At 34.7% G+C, this 20,444-nt stretch overlaps 1 protein-coding gene across 2 annotated transcripts; it reads right to left on the bottom strand.

The window, feature by feature from the left end:
- Positions 1-3,480: 3,480 nt before the first annotated feature.
- On the bottom strand, positions 3,481-20,068 carry UBE2G2 (ubiquitin conjugating enzyme E2 G2). 2 transcript variants are annotated; one of them, XM_026689876.2, is made up of 6 exons: positions 19,871-20,068; positions 17,318-17,353; positions 17,194-17,239; positions 10,461-10,579; positions 8,482-8,622; positions 3,481-5,588 (listed from the first exon to the last, which is right to left on the bottom strand). In XM_026689876.2, the coding sequence occupies exons 1-6, from the start codon at positions 19,911-19,913 to the stop codon at positions 5,476-5,478; spliced, it is 498 nt and encodes a 165-aa protein (XP_026545661.1). In that variant the 5' UTR covers positions 19,914-20,068; the 3' UTR covers positions 3,481-5,475. The 2 variants fall into 2 exon arrangements, with proteins under 2 accessions (XP_026545661.1, XP_087821015.1); XM_087964889.1 differs by lacking the exon at positions 17,194-17,239 and having other exon boundaries at positions 19,871-20,052.
- Positions 20,069-20,444: the final 376 nt, after the last annotated feature.

The following is a 20,444-nucleotide window of genomic DNA, read 5'->3' as shown; positions in this document are numbered from 1 at the left end:
CAACTTAACCAAATCTTTTGACAAAAGCAGAAGATGGCAATTCAAGACAAGTAAAGAAATTATTAGGCAGCACATGGCTACCATTTATAAATTGGACCAGTCAAATCATTTCCAAGACTTTTGAAGAAGTTTCAGATCTAATTTGGAGTCCATAACCAAGAGGCAGTTGTGAGCATGCCAAAATATGCCCACATAACATTACTCTTTTGTGAATTGCATTAGTTGCAAATAACCTTCTTAGTGCAATTCAAGGTTCTCCTTACCACTTTTAAATTATTTCATGGCTTGAAAGACATTGTGAATTGGGCAACCATATAAACTTAATAAATAAAATAACTGAACCCAGTGTACAAACCCAGGAGAGTTGGCATGTTTGGAGCAGTGATGGGATTCAAAAAAATCTACTACCAGTTCTGTGGACGTGGCTTGGTGGATGTGGCATGGCTTGGTGGGCGTGGCAGGGGAAGGTTACTGTAAAATCTCCATTCCCTCAGTATCCCACTAACCTGCTTTCCAGCTCCGTTCTCCTGAGCAGGGCAACAAAAGACGACCCAGCCAATCAGCTGGGACTCGGGAAGCAGAGAATAGATGAGGGTGAGGCCAGTCAGACATGGTATTTGCCAGTTCTCTGAACTAGTCAAAATTTCCATTACCGGTTCTCCAGAACTGGTCTGAATCTGCTGAATACCACCTCTGCTTTGGAGTCCCATTATTTGGGACTCAAGAAGCAGGTTGTCTTCTCCAGGCCTTTTGCAATAACATGCCCTCCAGAGAAGTTTACAGTTTACAGTGAAGTCATATAAATTAATCCCTGAAAACTAGCTCTTTCTCAAGGCTTGGGGTTCCAGTAGATGGTGAACCCCTGTGGATTGTTTGATTTGTGAAATTGTGTTACTGTATTTCCTGGACATTTCTTTTTGTATTGTTTGGATTGTACTGTTTTAAATTCAGTGTTACAATGGAGCTAGGTGGCCTATACAAGTAATTAAACAGGAGAGAAAAAGAGAATTGCTAAAACATGCTTGTGTCAATTAGATGTAAGTTATAAAATCATTTAACTACAAATCCAGAACTTTTAACCTCTTTTTTCCATGCTGCCTCTGCCACAAAGAAATCTGCTATAGATTTTTCATACAGATTAATTCACCTGTAAAGAGTTCCAATTCATTAGTCACTTCATTTCATGCAGTTGCACATACTGTAAATGATTTGGGATGATGAATCAAGGTCAACCAGGAGCCAAAAAATAATCCCACAAGAACTGGGCCCAGCTCAGCTCCTAGAGCAGGGGTCTCAAACTCAATTTACCTGGGGGCTGCTGGAGGCAGAGTCTGGGTGAGGCTGGGCCGCATAAGGGATTCCACAAAAAATGTTGTTAAAAAAATATCCTCAAATGTTATACTTTCATATCACGGTGGGGGCCACAGGATATCGTCCTGCGGGCCGCAATTGGCCCGTGGGCCGCGAGAATGAGACCTCTGTCCTAGAGTATGGCATCTTCCAAGTTAACTGGAGCAGCTGGTTGTTTTCCTCTCTTCCCCCCTTTAAGGAACAATGTTTCATTTATTCAAGCTGTAAGCACCACCATGTGTCTGAAGTAGCTAAAACATCAATTTGTGAAATTTCACTTAAAGACTGTAGGCTAAGCACACCCATTACCTTCCTTATGCAGCATAAGATACCAGCAAAAAACACCCTTAAGAACTGAAATAAATCATTATCATAGATTATTCCCAGTTCCAATAAAATGCTAATCATATTCTATGGTATCTAAATGTGCAAACTATTTGATATTACTATTTTTTTTTCACTAGGCAGAGGATATTGATGTAATATCAAATAGTGTTCTTTCATATATATGAAAAAAAGATATATTGGTTAATGGTTAAATAAATCTACTAGTCAGGATGGCTGGGGAATGTAGAAGATATCAGGCTAGATTTCTTGCTATAATACCTTAATTAATATTTATATGCTTCTATGAACAACTAAATACAATCTTTCCTACCCAGATAATTGCCACATCTCTTATAGGGCCATTTCAGAGATATCTACAAATAGATTTAGAGACTTGAAAAAGAAAAGTCAACCAGTACAAGGACTGGCTATTTTAAATGAGATCTATAGTATCTGCTTGTAAAATCTTTTAGTTATCACTTCTAATACCCAGCACTATTCTTCAGAGCTAACCAAGTAAACATTGAGACAAGCTTGCATTAGCACAATGCCCTGGAATCCAACACCAGGAAAAGGTAAGATGAAGAAGATTTCCTTGAAGCTTTAAGTCAGATTCACTCTCTCATTAAACTAGGAATGTTAAGTAGTAATTAGAGAAAGATTATTTTAAAACATGGTCTTTGTTCAGGAGAATTTGTGCAAGAGTCCATTATATGTTCTTTGATTATTTTGTGGGCTTTTAATTCTACTAACCAGTGAATTAAAAAGTTTGCCTTTCTGTGATAAAGATCATTTTAAAAAGACTGTTCTTATGGGGGGAAAAACCCTTTTATTAAATTACATAAAATGTTTATGTTGCAATTTAAAACAAGCAATTTTTTTCTGATACCAGGAATTCTTTGTAACTTAAGGAGGGATTTTTAAACTTTAAGACATTTTTTGTCAGGCTATTTATTTAATAAACAAGCCTCTGTAACCCATACTCTACAATTCATTTGCCCCAAGTCACTGAAGTTTACTTGTAGTTGCTGTTCTTCAGGTGTTGACACGAATTGGAATGTTTTCATCTAGTTAAAAAAATGTACAATTAAGGCCAGTAGATAAACCTATTAGCTACCACTAGCTCTTTTCAATTCAGTGTATACTATTAACTAAAGAGCACAAGCCATTACTTTTATAAAACTTATAACTCTTGGGCTTATATTTTTTCCATTTTTGTATACATGAAGGGAACATCTCAACAAAAGAACAGACAGGTGTCAATTTCAGTGCCTGTAGTAACTTCAAAGCTAACATACCAACACATGTTTCTCATCATGCAGATAATTGTGACTTTTGAAAGCCAGGCCAAATATAACAAGACAGGGAGTAGCCCTGCCCTGAAGCCTCAACTGTTTTATGTAGTTCCAACACCTTTAATACAGCAGTTATTCCTTTCAAAGGAGAGAAACCGATATGATGAATGTAGGTCTAATTATTTTGCCTGTTCTTGTGTCCTAACACTGCTTCCTTTGCTGGGCAGAAGAATTCTTTATATCCTTTTCAATTATTAAACTATAAACCCTAGGCAAACATTCCGAACAGAGAGGTGGTAAATGTAGATTAAAAATTACTCATGTGCCTATTATAGTAATAGTACATCCATTTTTCTCAAGAAACAAGTTTTAATGATATTTTTTTAAAAATCAGGGAACAAGTACAATGGGGGTTTGGGGGTTGTTGTTGTTTTTGCAATGCAGAATGTACCATCACACATTTTTGACCAAAGCCTTAAGGGTGAGGAAAGAACAGCAAGACACATCATGATGTCATTCTTTAAATTTATTTCAAAATTGATTAATTACTAATTTTAGTACTCAGAGGCAGGGAAATGATACCAGATAATGAGTTTTCCTCCTTTTAAATAATCTATCGAATCATGCCTTTCCAATAGCAGGGATATTGCATCATCATAACCAAATTTAACCAAGTGTAACCTAAAGCAGGGATGCCAAATTCGCAGCCCGCAGGCCAGATGCGACACACGCTGGCCATACCCACCCCCATTTTAGCAAAACGGAAAAAAGTCACAATATGACATGAGTTAGGCACCCCTGACCTAAACTGAATGTGGGGTCCTTGATGCTCTCTGAACTTGCTTGTGAATGTACCAATTAGTTTGCCTTCATTATGAAAGAATTTATTAAAGTGTCCTCATTCCAAGATGACACAGTTTCATAGTACAGCAGTAGATATACCGGGAACTTGTATGGCTATCCATCTTTTCCTACGTGTTTATTGAGGAAATTCATACTGAAGAGTAAGCAACATCCTGTAGGAAGCCCTGAATGAACATTTTTATGTTATTTTAGTTTTTGTTTGGGAGCTGCCAGAATTTGTCATAAGATGGGTGACTAAATGAATGTTTTAAATTAAATAATATTAATTATTAAATCATTAATAAATTGTATTAATGGAATGGTTGCCAGTCTGAAAAATGGACATAAATCATTTTTTTCAGCACTGTTGTAACTTTGAATGATCACTAAACAAATTGTTCTAAGTCAAGGACTACCTTATAAAAATTACATGAAGTAAATTCCAAAAAGATATTTTATTGAATCAATCCTTCACAGATTGCAAATCTATAAAACATTGATTTAAATGATGATTTGATTGAACTGAAACATTTAAATATAGTTTAAGGCTAATTCAGTTGTTAAAGATATTCTTTACCTAATATATATGAACTACATAATAAAATAACAGATACAGGGCAATTGGCATCCTCTTAATGTAATGGATTTCTGCAATGCATATGAAATATCCTTTAAAAACTTGTTCCTTACTGCTGCCCAACTAAATTAATGAATAGAGGAATTGTGAATGTGTGTGTATTCCCTTTAATTTTATCCTCGGGAAATTACAAGAATGATATTAGAAGTCAAATATTCCTTCAGCAAAGTTCATACTAAATCATGGTCATCCTAATTCCATTAGAACTGCTGAGTAGACAATATTAGATTTAAAAATTAAGTATTTATATTAGAGATTAGCTTGGAAGAAGAATGCTCTTCTGCCATACATTACTTTATTATTTCTTATAAATATCATGGGTGGGGTTTCCAATCAGAGAAATCAAATATTATTTTATGAATGACTGTCCAACTAACACTGAGCTTATAGGAGTTATATCAAGTTCAATTTCTGTTTCAGAAGGAACTATATTCCTTTTGAATATCTTCATGTCCAATCACATAAAATGTTTTTAATTTAGGCAAGCAGAATGCTATAATAGAAACTAAGGACAAAGATAGTCCACCTTATTGTGTAACATTTTGATGGTCAACATTCCTTTTTTAAAATTAAATGAGATTATATAAATAAGAATCCTTAAAAGGATAATTCTCATTGGCAACAAATAGCTTCCACTAACAATATTTCAATACTTTTCTAAATAATAAGATATTCACAGATCATCTCAAGCCTACTAGCCACACAGATGAATGGTACTGTGATGAAAGGCAATATGATATTACAGATACAACTGCAGAGACTTAAGAAGTTTTTACTAACAGAAACTGATTACAGCTCCATTGTACTTGCATCCCATCTATTGGTATGTCTTAAATTGAGATTTTTCTTCCAAACTGTAAAAAGATTGATGCATGCTTATATACAGGGAGGAGCAAAAATTCATGAACAGCTTTGCAAGATTTGTTTTTTGGTACCAATTCAGAGTTCTACTATCAGCCTCTGTCTATAAAATGTTCAACAAGAAGATTGTCAAGAGTTTCAGATGTTTTGTTTGGGTTTTTTTTAAAGACCAAGTGATTTCTGGACAATTTGTTTGGCTATTTTGTTGAACTGTTCTCTGTCTTCTCGCCACATTTTAGAAGCATCCACATTGGCTCCACTTTCATCATTTGGTTCTAGAGTGGGGGAAAATAAAAGCTGATCAACAGAAGATACAGTAATAACATCTGCTTACAGTGTTTCTCATTAAAAGAACCACACACACTGAAGTAAAATATACACAAGATCAAGAATTCCAAAATTTATTTCATTTCATGCATTGTTCCAAAAGAATGGAGTACAATAACTCCAATCATTTACAATAAATACAAGCTATCAGAATGTTTTTTCTTAGTAACTACATGAAGTTCTTTTAAGTTTTGATTTAGACCCCATGCCATACTATGACTTGGAATTACAAGTAAAAGTGGTCTTGATATTTGATGTAATCTGTTTACACCTGTCTTCCTACATCCACATGTGAGAAGAAAAAGGAAACTTCAGACAGTACAGGTGAAACTCGAAAAATTAGAATGTCGTGCAAAAGTTCATTTATTTCAGTAATGCAAAGTAAAAGGTGAAACTAATATATGAGATAGACTCATTACATGCAAAGCAAGATAGTTCAAGCTGTGATTTGTCATTAAGGTGATTATGGCTTACAGCTCATGAACACCCCAAATCCACAATCTCAGAAAATTAGAATATTACATGCAATCAATAAAACAAGGGTTGTACATAGAACAATATCGGACCTCTGAAAAGTATAAGCATGCATATGTACTCAGTACTTGGTTTGGGCCCCTTTTGCAGCAATTACTGCCTCAATGCGGCGTGGCATGGAAGCAATCAGCCTGTGGCACTGCTGAGGTGGAAGACCAGCATGCTTCAATAGCGGCCTTCAGCTCTTCTGCATTGTTCGATTTCATGTCTCTCATCTTTCTCTTGGCAATGCCCCATAGATTCTCTATGGGGTTCAGGTCAGGCAAGTTTGCTGGCCAATCAAGCACAGTAATCCCACAGTCATTGAACCAGGTTTTGGTGCTTTTGGCAGCGTGGGCAGGTGCCAAGTCCTACTGGAAAATGAAGTCAGCATCCCCATAAAGCTTGTCTTGCGGAAGGAAGCATGAAGTGCTCCAAAATCTCCTGGTAGACGGCTGCATTGACCCTGGACTTAATGAAGCACAATGGACCAACACCAGCAGATGACATGGCTCCCCAAATCAACACAGACTATGGAAACTTCACACTGGACTTCAAGCATCTTGCAGTGTGTGCCTCTCCATTCTTCCTCCAGACTCTGGGTCCTTGGTTTCCAAATGAGATGCAAAAGTTGCTCTCATCAGAAAAGAGGACTTTGGACCACTGAGCAACAGACCAGTTCTTTTTTTTTCTTTAGCCCAGGCAAGACGCTTCTGATGTTTGTTGTTCAAGAGCGACTTGACAAGAGGAATATGACATTGGAAGCCCATATGGTGGCTCTTGATGCACTGACTCCAGCCTCAGTCCACTCCTTATGAAAGTCCCCAACACTTTTGAATGGCCGTAAACTGACAATCCTCTCCAGGCTGTGGTCATCCCTGCTGCTTGTGCACCTTTTTCTTCCACACTTTTCCCTTCCACATAACTTTCTACTAATGTGCTTTGATACAGCACTTTGGGAACATCCAACTTCATTTGCAATTACCTTTTGAGGCTTTCTCTCCTTATGGAGGGTGTCAATGATAGTTTTCTGCACAACTGTCAGATCAGCAGTCTTTCTCATGATCGGGATTCCTACTGAACCAGACTGAAAGACCATTTAAAGGCTCAGGAACCCTTTGCAGGTGTTATGGCTTAATTAGCTGATTAGAGTGGGACACTTTGAACCTAGAATATTGAACCTTTTCACAATATTCTAATTTTCTGACATTGTGGATTTGGGGTTTTCATAAACCATAAGCATCTCAATTATGACAAATCACAGCTTGAACTATCTTGCTTTGCATGTAATGAGTCTATCTCATATATTAGGTTCACCTTTTAAGTTGCATTACTGAAATAAATGAACTTTTGCACAATATTCTAATTTTTTGAGTTTCACCTGTAGTTTGCTGAAAATGCCTTGCTATTTATTTCAAACCACTTAAAGAGGCACTTTATGTACTTAAATAACTTCCTGTAGATGCTGATTGTATGAGAATGGAAATATCTTGAATTTTAAATATTTGTCCTGTTCCCTTCATGAACAAGCAGAATATTACGGACTGAAACATTAGTATCCATGGAGAAATGTATGTGTAATGGGGGGGAAAATCCATACTACCAGGAAAAGATTTGGGCGGAAAAGAACACAGGATCTTCCTGAGGTAGAGTGTGGATAAAGACAAAGAAGCGGGAATTGCATCTGGTTGAAAACAAGAGTCTGTTCTATTGTAGTCACTGCAGAATTCCAACTGTTCTGAAAGGGTCTGCACAGAATCAGCTGTATTGCTGGAAGGAAGACCTAGTAGCCAGGGGTACTCATTACTTTGCCTAATATGATAACTATAAACTGTCCTAGACAGTATCTTTGCCACAGTAACATAACATGCAATGGTAACTTTGATATTAAAGTATACAACAGGCTACTTAACAGGTGTCAAACTTGATTGTGTCATGTGATATATCGCAACGTATTGCGATGTTTACTGTAATCAATTGTATTTTTAATATTTAAATCTATATATTTTTAATGAAAAGCATTATGAAAATAATAAAATAAAATGTTTCTATTAATTTTGTGACACTTTGCAAAATAAGCCAGGACCAAATAACTAAAATAAAAAGGTTCTTAATTATTTCCTTAACTTTTCAAGAATGGCCCTTTAAGCCTGGCCTTCTAGCAGCTTAGCAAAAAGCCTAGCATTACTGAGACCAACTGTGTAACCATTCATCTAGAAATTTCTAGATTAAACAACTTGGGAGATAAAACATTCTGGAAAAGTCTAGTGATTTGTGTTTTCAAATTTTCTTCACTGTTGTCTCTATGAATGCCATCCTTTCTCATACCTGCTAACATGCTAACCACTGACAAGAGGATCTTCTCCACACTTTGCACAGGACTCCATCGTTCTGCACTGCTCTCATAGCCCATTGGATCATCTCCAGGGGCATGAAGAATGGAAATGCAAACTCTCCCATCTGGATAAACTGAAAAGATCAGCCAATAAAATTGGAAGATTTTTTCAAGTTAGTGCAATAATGATTGAATAAAAATTATTAACAGAATTATATTTTGAGACTATATTAACAACAACAAAAGAAGAGTTTTACCATCAAGGATGGAAACTATCTCATCTAGCACATTGTTGAGAAGTCTGACAGCAATTATATACTCTTTCAATTCTAATCTAGTTCTCTGTAAGCTGGAGTTAAACATCACTGTAGCTTTCCTGTATATTTTCATTTTTGTCAGAGAATGGTATTATAGTAATTTATAGCTGTTTATAGGATTAATAAAGTTGACAGATAAAAGAAGTAAAGAAGAATGCAAGACATGTACTGGGGCAAATACCAGTTTCATCAAAAAATAGCAAGATATCAACAAAAAAGAGGGAAGCTCTGTCTTTATGAGTTAATAAGTGTAGAACTGGCTTTCCAAAATTATGGCTGCATTTAAAATAAGTTAGCTTCAGTAAATAGTAATAATTTGCTGATCTAGTCTGGGCTTGAAAATTAACAGGGTCAGGCCTGGTGCATATGGTATCTGAATCAGAGAATACCAAGGAATACCATGGCTGTAGGCTAGAATGAAGTGTTAAAAACATGCTGGAAGAAGGTGATGATATTTTTATTCTGCTCCTAAAAAACTGACTAAAATCATTACAACTGAATTCACTCTGCAAATGATTTTCCTTAAAATAAATTACATCTGGGAATTTATAAATCAGATAGAACAATCCTTAATGTTTAATGTTCTTCTAATGTTTATATTGTTTATTGTCTTTGTTTTTAATAACATTCACAAAATAGTATTCTCTAAATCAAAATATATTTTGAAACACACTGTTTGCTAAAATTAAGAATTAAGAGTTCACATTATAAAACTAAATCTCAATGAAAACTCCAATTCAAAGTGTTTGGTGCCTATAGTAACTAGAAGTGAATGCAACATGCAAGATGTTTATTTTTCTTATTTATATTTTGAATATTAACAATAAAGTCCTACTTCAGTCAAGTTCAACTACTAGTGACCACATAGACACATAGTTCAACCAAACTTTCCAATAACTCTAATCATCAATCCTGTATTTTTCTTTGGAACTGTTTGTTTGATTGTGATATTGAGGGTAGACCAAACAGTAAATAAATATTACTAATGAAATTCCTGAATTCTGGGAAAAAATACATTTTCCAGATTTCAAATTTAATATTATTTAACTTTTATACTATTGTGTAATTGCAGACTGTTAATTGCCATACTTAAGTCTCTCTCTCAGCAGGTTTTCATTCCTAAGGCAGGACGAGAAGTCATAGTTTCCTGGTTTCTAGCCTAGTGCCCTAAAACTAGGCCAAACTCACTATATGATAAATATGTAATATATTTATTATTTTAAAACTTTTTTCTTCAGCCTAGTTCACTTGTGGAATTACATCTGTTTGAAAAAAGTATCCTGAAGTACAGCCAGATGTTACATAACCTTTATTTCATATCTCTGTATGTTGCTCATCAATGAGAAAAATATTATCAACTGTGGGATAGATGCAATCACTAAAATTAAAAATCTAGTTCATAACAAAAAATGAATCTACAAGTGAAGAACTGTGTATCAATTAAATGTGAGCAAAAGAGTTAAACAAAATAGTTAATAATTTAAAATCTACACCCTAATTGGTACTGAAAAATTCCATCTCTCATTTAAAAAAGGATTCAGATTGCCATAATTTGGGGCGGGAGAAGCTAAATGAATAATACTAGACTTCATAGACTTAACAGTTTTTTTTTTACTGATATGAAAACACAGCGCATCTCTACTGGCAAAACTTACTGTTAGGGTGAAACATTTCACATGTGAACCTCATCTTTGGAGGACTTAAAGGATAATCAAGAGGAAAACTCAGAATAGCAGGAAAAACTCCATACTCAAAGCACGTGTCTTCTGGACCCCTAGAAGCAAAAAAGAAAGAAAGAAAGAAAGAAAGAAAGAAAGAAAGAAAGAAAGAAAGAAAGAAAGAAAGAAAGAAAGAAAGAAAGAAAGAAAGAAAGAAAGAAAGAAAGAAAGAAAGAAAGAAAGAAAGAAAGAAAGAAAGAAAGAAAGAAAGAAAGAGAATTTTAAAGTCTGGAGCTATTTAATACTTTTAAATAAACAAACATTAAATCAGTGACACACAAATGAATTATATACAATCTGTAGCATTTCAAAGCTTTACTACTGATATGTATTAAATTTAAAGTCTGTTTTCATGTAACCATAACAGAGGGCCATGAGTTTGACATCCCTGTCCTAGAGGTGTACAAATTGTTTCAATGTCAAAATATTCTAGCTGTAAAACATCCCATTCAAACTTTACCAGAAGTATGAAAATGCCCTTCCAACTTACTAATATTTCATCCTTGAAAGGAATCATTCTGACTGTGAAACATTTGGGGATAAGAACATTAGATCCTAAATATGTAACACAGATTTGTGTTACAGTTAGATGCAAATGAGAAAAGTCCCCTAAATTGGTATGGTTGTATAACTACCATAAATTTTAAACTTGTATTTTTTTTTAAATAAAACTGGCTATCTAATTATTAGAAAAGTGTTTTTCCTAACTAATGACAGTCTGAGTTATCTAAAGAGAATATGTATGGTATGATTTAAATCAACGCAGCTTCTCTTAAAGTATAAGTCTCTTCTTATTCAAATATGGCTAGGACTAGTGATACAAAACTTCATAATTTCTTAGCTGGAACCACCTCTATATTATTAATTATTTTAATAAAGTTGACATAACGTTCTAGTGAAATTCTGAAACATTAAGAGAACTTTGCAAGAGCTTAGATTTCAACTTTTACTGAATTCTCTTTTGATTTAGCTTTTGCCAAAAGCAGATATTTAAATAAAATACAGATAACAGAACTGATAAAAAAAGATAGCAAGCCTCTGCTCTCCACCAATCATCCTGCATTGCATTATCAGTTAATAGTTACAGCACAACAGTTCTGCACTAAACAGTCCCTCCAGTAAATCTATACCAATTTCATCAGATTACTTTATTTCAGGAAAGAAGCTGAAAGGAATTTAGGCTAAACTTTCTCATATCATTACCACTACTCTAAAACAAAAAGCTGAAGGGCTGAGAAATCAAAGCTTGTACATTTAAGTTATAAGGAAGGTCACAATACTACATAATTGCTAGGGTGTGTTTATTTAATTATATTCAATCTGTCTCCAAGGCATGTTCCAGATTTTAGTACTGCACGTCAAGAAATATTGCTAGCAAGCGCTGAAAATGGTGCTTTGAGCACAGCTTATTCAACATGGACAAAGGTGTCAAAAGCTGCAATTTAAAAGTTTTTAAATAACCAAGGCTTATAAAATAACTTTAGTCATGGCCTTATGACAAGATGTATGCAATGAAATGTAACCCATCAAGTCAAAGCAACTTCAATATTCATATTTAAGAAATGCAGGCTATCCTAGCATAAGGAACGCATCCAAAATGTTTTTAAATGATTGTGTTAAGATAATACACACTAGAAACATATAAGTACATACTAGCAACTAAAATCATTAATGGGAAAGCATCCACACAGGTTTCTTTAAGAGTTTTATCTGTAGAGAACTAGATTACTATGTGAAAAATATCACCATCATATAGCTCTTATGGTATAGTTCATCATTTTTTCCTGTCTTTTTCTAATTTCTCTTATAGATCTACCATGTTCTTCAAGTTTTATTTCAACAAAGCCTTCATTTATTTCACCTGACTTTACATTTATTGCTATCCTGTGTCCAATATAGTATGTACATCCAACATAATTATTAAGCCCTATTCTCAAGTTCACTTTTTTTTTTTTTTGAGAACCTAGTAGTACAACCCTTTTCCGCCTAGTGGTACAATACTGATTCTCTTTTCCTACCCTTTTCCTACCCTTTTACTCTCACCATATTCCTTCTGTGCATGTCTCCAACAGCATATCTAGGTACAACTAATCTGCCCCAATAATTTATATTTAAATTAGCAAGGAAAAGGCCAATTTAAATATTTCCCACTACTGCATCTTCATATTCCTTAAGACAATGTAAAATATATTGTATCTATTAACATACAATATATAATTTGAATGTTATTTACATAAACAGCTTTGAATCTTTGTAATTCTAATTTTGTAATTTCTAATTCTAATTTTAATTCTTTTCAAGTATATTCCTGTCCAAGGACCCCAACTTTTATCTTCTCAGGTGTATCAGCGACTAGGCCTTACAATGATATGAAAGAATATGTATTTGTTCAAAACAAAGCTTCATTATATTTGGGTGTATTCAATTACAAAGAGTTATTACATTAAAGCCAGGCATCAAATATAGGCTTCTGCACACTAAGCAATTTGTGATTTTCTACTGTTATTTAATGTTATTGTATTCTAGTTTGGCTCACCATACAAAAGGAAAGTAGAAAGAAAAAAAACTGACCTCAACTGAATGAAACTGATACCATTTGATAGAATCTTGCTACAGTATTCATTCAAGTAGAAGATCTTGTTTAAAACTAAATTTATGTGGTACAAATATTGATAATTTCACATAAATATTATCTTATATTATTTTTATATTTAACATGCATTTTGTAAATGTTTCTAAGAAAACCTAAAATGGTAGTTTTTGAATCAACTGTCTACAGTTTGTTTCTATCATTTTATGAGGGGTGTTCATCACATCTTGGAAGTCAAAACTGAAGTTTTACAATAAATTATTTTTAATGTAAAAAAAAAAGAACTGCAAGAGTTTTCATTATAAATCAATGATTTCATCTGAAATAACAAGAGACAAAATGGAACACCTCAGAATATTAGTTTTATGCAGTCATTAGATAATACATGTATCTTGGAATATACACAAAACATTTGACTACAACTTGCATTATACAAAATTAAAATATTGCTAAAGAAAATAAAAAGGTGGAGAGTGTTTGTGCAATGATATACTTAAATAGGCAAACATTTACATGAAGCCAGTTAATGAGATAATCAGGGTTTTATGTTCATAAGGAAGCTTATTTCTTCTGTTTTTATTTTATCCTTCCACTTCCTAATGCACAAAGGGGAATTCCAAGTTGAAACAAATTCACATATCATATAAACTAAAACATACAATTACATATCTAGATAACCTTTGGAGATATTGTATTAAAGTTGTACTTATTATTTTAAAAATTAGCTGTAGGGTAAACCAAGTTCCAACAATGTCCAGTGCCTACATTGTTATCATAATGAACAGTAAGATTTAAACAAATCATCAATTCCAAATCTAAGATATTCTGATAAGAAATAGAAAAAACATATTAGCCTGCATAAAGTTCAGTACATTTATTTGCATACAACAGTATTCACAATCATAATCTAATAGTCAAATTAATTCATTTATTGGAAGAAAGATGGGTATTTATATGCTTTAGACATGCTTTAGACATGCATGAGATTCTAAATGAGTTAAACAAGCATAGTTTATTAGAAACAAATTATTAAGCAAATGATCAATAGAAACTGCATGACTTTTTCTCATATTTTGGGAATCATTTTAAGTAAGGTTATTACAGATAGTCGACTTGCATTTGTTTAGTGACCATTTAAAGTTATAACAGCACATGATCAAAATTCAGGCACTTGGCAACTGACATATGTTTATGTCCACTGTAATACTATCCAGGACTGTATGATCACTATTGGTAACCCTTCTAGCTGGTTTCCGACAAGCAAAGTTAATGGGGAAACCCATATTTGCTTAATGACTACATAGTTAAAACTATGGCAAAAAGGGTCATAAAATGGAATGTAACTCACTTAACAACTGCCTTGCATAGCAATGGAAATTTAGGGTCCAATTGTGGTCATAAATCAAGGGCTACTTATACAATAGTTTTGGTTTTATAGTTTTATGCAACAGTTGTATAGTTATATTCCTATTTAGTGCCATAAATATAATACTGTAACAATAATACATGAACTGTGTGAAGAACTTTTTATATTTTCTGTTGTATATTTTTAGTTTTTTATCATTATGAATATTTGTGGAGTCTGATTGTATTGGCTGTACCAGTATTTCTCAACCTTGGCAACTTTAAGATGGGTGGACTTCAACTCCCAGAATTTCCCAATCAGAGTTGAAGTCCATCCATCTTAAAATTGCTAAGGTTGCCAAACTCCATGCTGGCTAGGGAATTCTGGGAATTGAAGTCCACCCACCTTAAAATTGCTAAGGTGGCTAACTGCCATGCTGCCTAGGGAATTTTGAATGTTGAAGTCCAGCCATCCTAAAGTCGCCAAGGTTGAAAAACACTGGTCTATGCCTTTAAATTGACTGTACCCCATCCTCTTTATGTTGGCCTTTGACCATAATAGAGATTTGATTTGATTTGAATGTGCAGGTCAGTTACTTAATTAGGATCTTTAATTTATTTTAGTATTTCTATAATATATTGCATTTATGCATTTCAAAAGCCTCACAAATACAAAAAATCAAGAAGTCAAATGTCAAAGGAAAAAGTACATTTCTAAAGAAAAAAACCTATGACTACAAATCTTTCTGATCTTTATAATTTGTTTAACACTATTATTACTGCACAGCAAATGTCCAAGAGGTCTCTCCCCTCTCTATCAACCTCCTTCAGAAAATTGAAGATGGGAAGATATTCACTTTGCCCACATACACTATGCAAGAAAAACAGTGTTTTCCACCATCAGGAGGTTTCCCTGCTTGCAGGTCAAACCTCCCAAGACTGTATATTCTCAGACAGCACTGCTTCCTCACAGAATGAGACTTGTAACTATGTATTCTTAGCAAATGGAGAAAGCCAGGATGACCTTCTGAAGCATCCATGTGAGTCTTGCAAAAAACATGGCCTGAATGTTTCAAAGAAAACTACTTCGTTCACACTCCCATTCTTTCCAAAACATCTCTTCTTAATTCCAAAAGTGTTTTTTCAAGAGGCAACTGGACTTTTGTTTCCCTTGAAGATGTTTTGCTTCTCATTCAATTCTAAAGAAAATCTGGATGACTGAGAATCTCCATAAACATCTCTTCTAAATGCTTCCAAAAGCCTTACTTTATATGAATTATTTTTGACTAGGAACTCCATCTACTAGTCTGCTGTTTGTGAGTGCATGTTGCTGCACTTGGATGGCTCAGAAAGGTAGGAATACTGCTAATGAACCATCCTACAACCAGTCATGATGATGTTGGCATGGCACTGCAACTGTTTTCAACTTGGTGAATGCCCTAGTAAAAAACTAAACAGGGTATGTCTGTGAAATACAGATGTGTTATTCTTTCTAGATCACTTGGAGTTAAAATCTGTAATTTATTATATTTTTTCTGAAACATTTAGTAGGGCTAGACTTTACTGACCTACTCTGTGCTACAAGATTCAATATTATCTACTATCGTTAACATCTACATCAGGGGTGTCAAACTCGTGGCCCACGGGCTAGATGCATCACATGCTGGCCCCACCCCTACCCCCCACCCCTACCCAGTTTAGTGAAGGGGAAAAAAGTTCCGATACATCACATGACACCACCATGAGGACATGAGTTTGACACCCCTGGTCTACATGAAACCACAGGAGAAGATTCTCTGGAGCTTTGAAGTACAGTTCAATTGGCGTGCTAATGATACCCACTTTGCTGCTCCTCACCAACCCATTCTAAGAAAGCAGTTGGTACCCTTCAAGTTCAATAATAGCAGAGATATAAAAGAACAAGCTGAAATTTAATCCAGACAAAATATAAGTGCAGTTGATCAAAAGAAACATGGACACAGTCTGTTTTGGATGGGATTGTACCATCTCCCTGAAAGAGCAGATCCATATTCAAAGAGTGCTCCCTGTCTCTTAGCTCATTGCTGATGGCAGTTGTAGTGAGGATCACTACAAGTCATTCATGGCATTATTTTAATAACAACAAACTGAGTAACTGATGGGATACAAAATATAAGAGACTAAAAACTACTGCATTAAGTAATTTCATCTTTTTGTATTCAAATTGCATTTTGCAATGATTGTATTAGATAAAAGAGAACACATCAATGAAATTCTTCTTCCACATTATAAATTTGTCCAGGAAGATAAACTGGCATCTTCATATCTGCAATACATCTTGGGTTTCTCTATGGTATATAAACTATTACTGGTATAATGCTTCTATAGTACTATAAACATTGAAGGTTCTTTCAGACATTGTAGAGATCAATGCAAACATTTATGAACAAATAAAATGAAACCTATTTGATCAGCAAATTGTATCTTTTATTATTTATTTACTTATAGTTGTTAGGGCCACCAACTTTCGGTGGCTTACAAAATCTTGTCTTAAGACAAATTAGTGCATTATAAAACTCATAAACTTGCAAGCATAACAGTGACTTATGTGGATAGACAGATAAGTCTGAACTGTTCCAGAATTCTAAAATTTGACATTTTGATTATCAGAAAATTCACAAAGTCATTTTTTTATTTATGATGTTCAGTGGTGGAAGTCCATCCATAATTTAAATGTACACTATTCAAATAACTTACATTATCAAAGCTTCCCACTCAAAGAAATTTTCTTCATTCATAGGCCCTATTTAAAAAAAATATTATGTTAATATAGGCTTTCTAATTTCAAGATACAGGTATATTTTTAAATAGAATATCATACCTGCTACAATGCCTTCAGGAGGATTCAAAGTCAACTCTAAAATGAATAATAAATAATTTCAGTATTAATTTATTTATAATTCATACTTTTCAGAACATGAAAACAAAATTGGCGAAGCAGTTGGCCAAGAAATTTACATTACCTTGATAATTCTGCCTAGTAACTAAGAAAAAGGAAAATCTTTACAATAAAAGTAAACAATACACACGGCTACATTTTAAGAAGATATTTCCAAATACATTTGCAAAAGAGTGGAATGCATAAACTGAATCTTCCTCCATTATGCACATCATTGCACAATTACAGTAGCAGTATTCTGGAAAATTCTGGAAAAGCCTTTTCTCTTTGAAATTATCTATGTTAAAAAAACAATCTTTTAAACATACATTTCTATTAATTTTGATCTGTCATACATATTGTCAATTGATAATTATTAGATTTGTGAAATCTTTAACAAATGTCTCATCTTCATCCAAAAATTTAGCTCCTCGGTACTTTTCTAGGAAAAAAATAAAATAGAAAGGTAGGTAAAAAGAAGAACGAGAAACACCAACCAAAGTGAAAAGAGGAGCTATTGCTCTCTCTAGTGGAAAAGATGCAACATCAAATCAAAAGACCATTTAATTATCCCTTTTTATACTGAATAATCATGGCCCTCTATACATATGGACTAATGGGTAATTGGTAGATATATGACTGTCATTCATGAAGTCCTGATGTTTAATCACATTTCAAGGCAGGACTGAACAAGGTTACAATACACAGAGTTCATTGCATTTGTCAATTTCATTCTACCATTCACCTCAGAGATAGCTAATATATAGAGTTTTCCAGGTATTATTTTTGGACTAAACTTCCTATTATTCTTCACAAGTGTTTATGTTGTGAAAACTTAGTTGAACATCTGGAGGCTATCTTTAGTTTATTTAGCTAGCTCTGGTTTATTTAACAACAAACTTAAACAATAAAAGAATGTTTCCTATTGTAGTTATTGCTTTTGCACATATATACTTTGTGTTTGTGCATACATACTTAAGAACTTGTCATGCACAGTTAGAACACATGGTGAATGACACAAAGTCTCCAAAGATTCAGACTAGTGAAAAGATGGAAAGGATTGATCTTAGGCTAGGCTGTTCTGTAATCAAAACATAAGCTTCACCACTGTGCTTCAATTCTGAATCAGGAAACATTGATGGTTCTGTCACCATACTTTACACTCTGAGGATCAGTTATAATAATCTGTTGATTTACATGAAATCCACTTTTTTTACATTTACCATTTCAAGCTGTCCTACACAAAGGCAATTCAACAACCACAAACCAGTTTATACGTTGCAAAGTGTTAATGAACTTTATTAATCCAGACAATTCCATATTTGTTTCCTTATGAAAAAGAAAGCAGCCATCTATATACAGTACTGTTAAAACTCTTTTGTATATCGTTTGTAACCTTCAGTTGGTTGAAACAGTGTATCACAGAACAATTTTTTTTTGAATCAATGTACTTCAAACGGGTAAACTTACAGAATGTGTCCAAATACAGGGACCCATGATTCCCATGGAATTGAAATTTTAAGGATTTTCAGATGATTTGTATTGACCCCTACTGTACCACTGCGCTACCATGCAGCACCACCATGGTCTGCTGTTTTCACATGATTTCCAACACTCCCTGCCAGCTTCCCACACACAAAGTCATTGGGGAAGCTAACAGGTAGTTGGAAGTAGCTCCTCCTCTAAATCAAAATATCTCAAATCCACTAACTTAAAGAATGCATAACACATGCAGGACCTATGACTGCTGTGAAACTGAAATTTCCAGATGATCTCATAGATTGTCTAGTTTTCAGATAAATTTGTATGCAAAAAGAATTACATTTAAAGAAGGTAACGCACACTAAACTCCTGACATGCTACCTTTCCTCATGTAAGAATTCCTGACATCTGAAAGAATCACACAGTATCTTGCAGGTTCAAATGTTGCAATCAAGTTTGTTAAAATCGTTCAAGGGACTCTGACCTAATTCCATTTATTCTATCACTCAGACCAGAGGCAAAACGAATATTGTCCTCTAGTGTTAAGTCGCCTCAGTACTGAGCAGATCAGGAAAGAGAATTTAATGACAGGATTTTTACAGCTTAATTCTCCATCTACCTTCTATTTTGTTTCCCAGTTCAATATTTTTCACACTTGGCAACAGGCTGGCTGGGGAATTGTGAGAGCTGAAGTCTATACATTTTAAAATTGTCAAGTTTGAAAAACATTAGTTTAAAATTTGACCTGCTCCCCCAAAATGGGGGGGGGGGGGTTTTGAGGAATATGTGAAAGAGGAGCGACAGCCCAAACCAGTCAAGCCCGCCTCCTGCTCTCCCACAGCAGCCTCCTCGACCCCGTTTCTGCGCCGTGCCAGGTAAAACCGTCGTAAGGACATTTCCACGGGCCCAGGAGGACTCAACGCACGACCGGGCTAGACAAACAGCCGGCGACACCGAGAAACAGTCAGTCCATCCCGATCTCTCCGTTTCCGCACCCAAAGCCTAACTACTCACGCTTGTACTCCGCCATTAAGCGCTTGAGCGCCGTGCCCGCCATGGCTCAGGTAGCCTCGAGAAAGCCCAGTCGCCCTTCCAACTTGGCCGTTTAGGTTTTCTTCTCCGAAACGTTACTTCCGGGTGGCTTTTACCATAAAAGAGAGAGACAGACCAACCGCAACCGAAATCTACTCCCTCTCGCTTCGCAATCAGCATGCAGAGCTACAAAACGTGTAGAGTGAACCATAGTAACTGAACTTCATAGACTTTGTTGCTACGGGCAAAGGCCGGCATTGGGACTGAGAAATATAAATGTTCTACGTTTCACTGCAAAAGTGAAGTAAACATTTTCATCTCTTCTGTATTGATATTAGATATAACGTGAATCCTAAACATACCCATCTACACAATGGACTTATCTCTATAAGGAAGCATATGACAAGATATTTGTTTCTCCAATAGGCGTGTCTGCACAGGACAGGAGTTTCGTATTTTTAAAGTCTTCCCCGTCTTTGAAATTAATTTCTAGTCCTGCCCACGCAATTTACTATGATAGTTCAAATATTTCATGTATTAAGTAATCCTGTTGCTC

This window comes from Notechis scutatus, chromosome 4 (genome assembly GCF_049901735.1).
Source record: "Notechis scutatus isolate UNSWTSFEM ecotype Mainland chromosome 4, rNotScu1.2, whole genome shotgun sequence".
Lineage (NCBI taxonomy): Eukaryota > Metazoa > Chordata > Lepidosauria > Squamata > Elapidae > Notechis > Notechis scutatus.
Note: the sequence above shows the minus strand (reverse complement) of the source record. Positions and strands in the feature narration are given on the sequence as shown.

What these genes read in the sequence shown, in the direction of transcription:
- UBE2G2 (XM_026689876.2), bottom strand. Translation starts at nt 19,913, where the DNA reads ATGGCGGGCACGGCGCTCAAGCGCTTAATGGCGGAGTACAAGC. An exon ending in TCCTGAAGGCATTGTAGCAG is followed by an intron (nt 17,240 to 17,317) that starts GTATGATATTCT and finishes TTTTTTAAATAG; the next exon opens with GGCCTATGAATGAAGAAAAT. An exon ending in GAGTGGGAAGCTTTGATAAT is followed by an intron (nt 10,580 to 17,193) that starts GTAAGTTATTTG and finishes TTTTGCTTCTAG; the next exon opens with GGGTCCAGAAGACACGTGCT.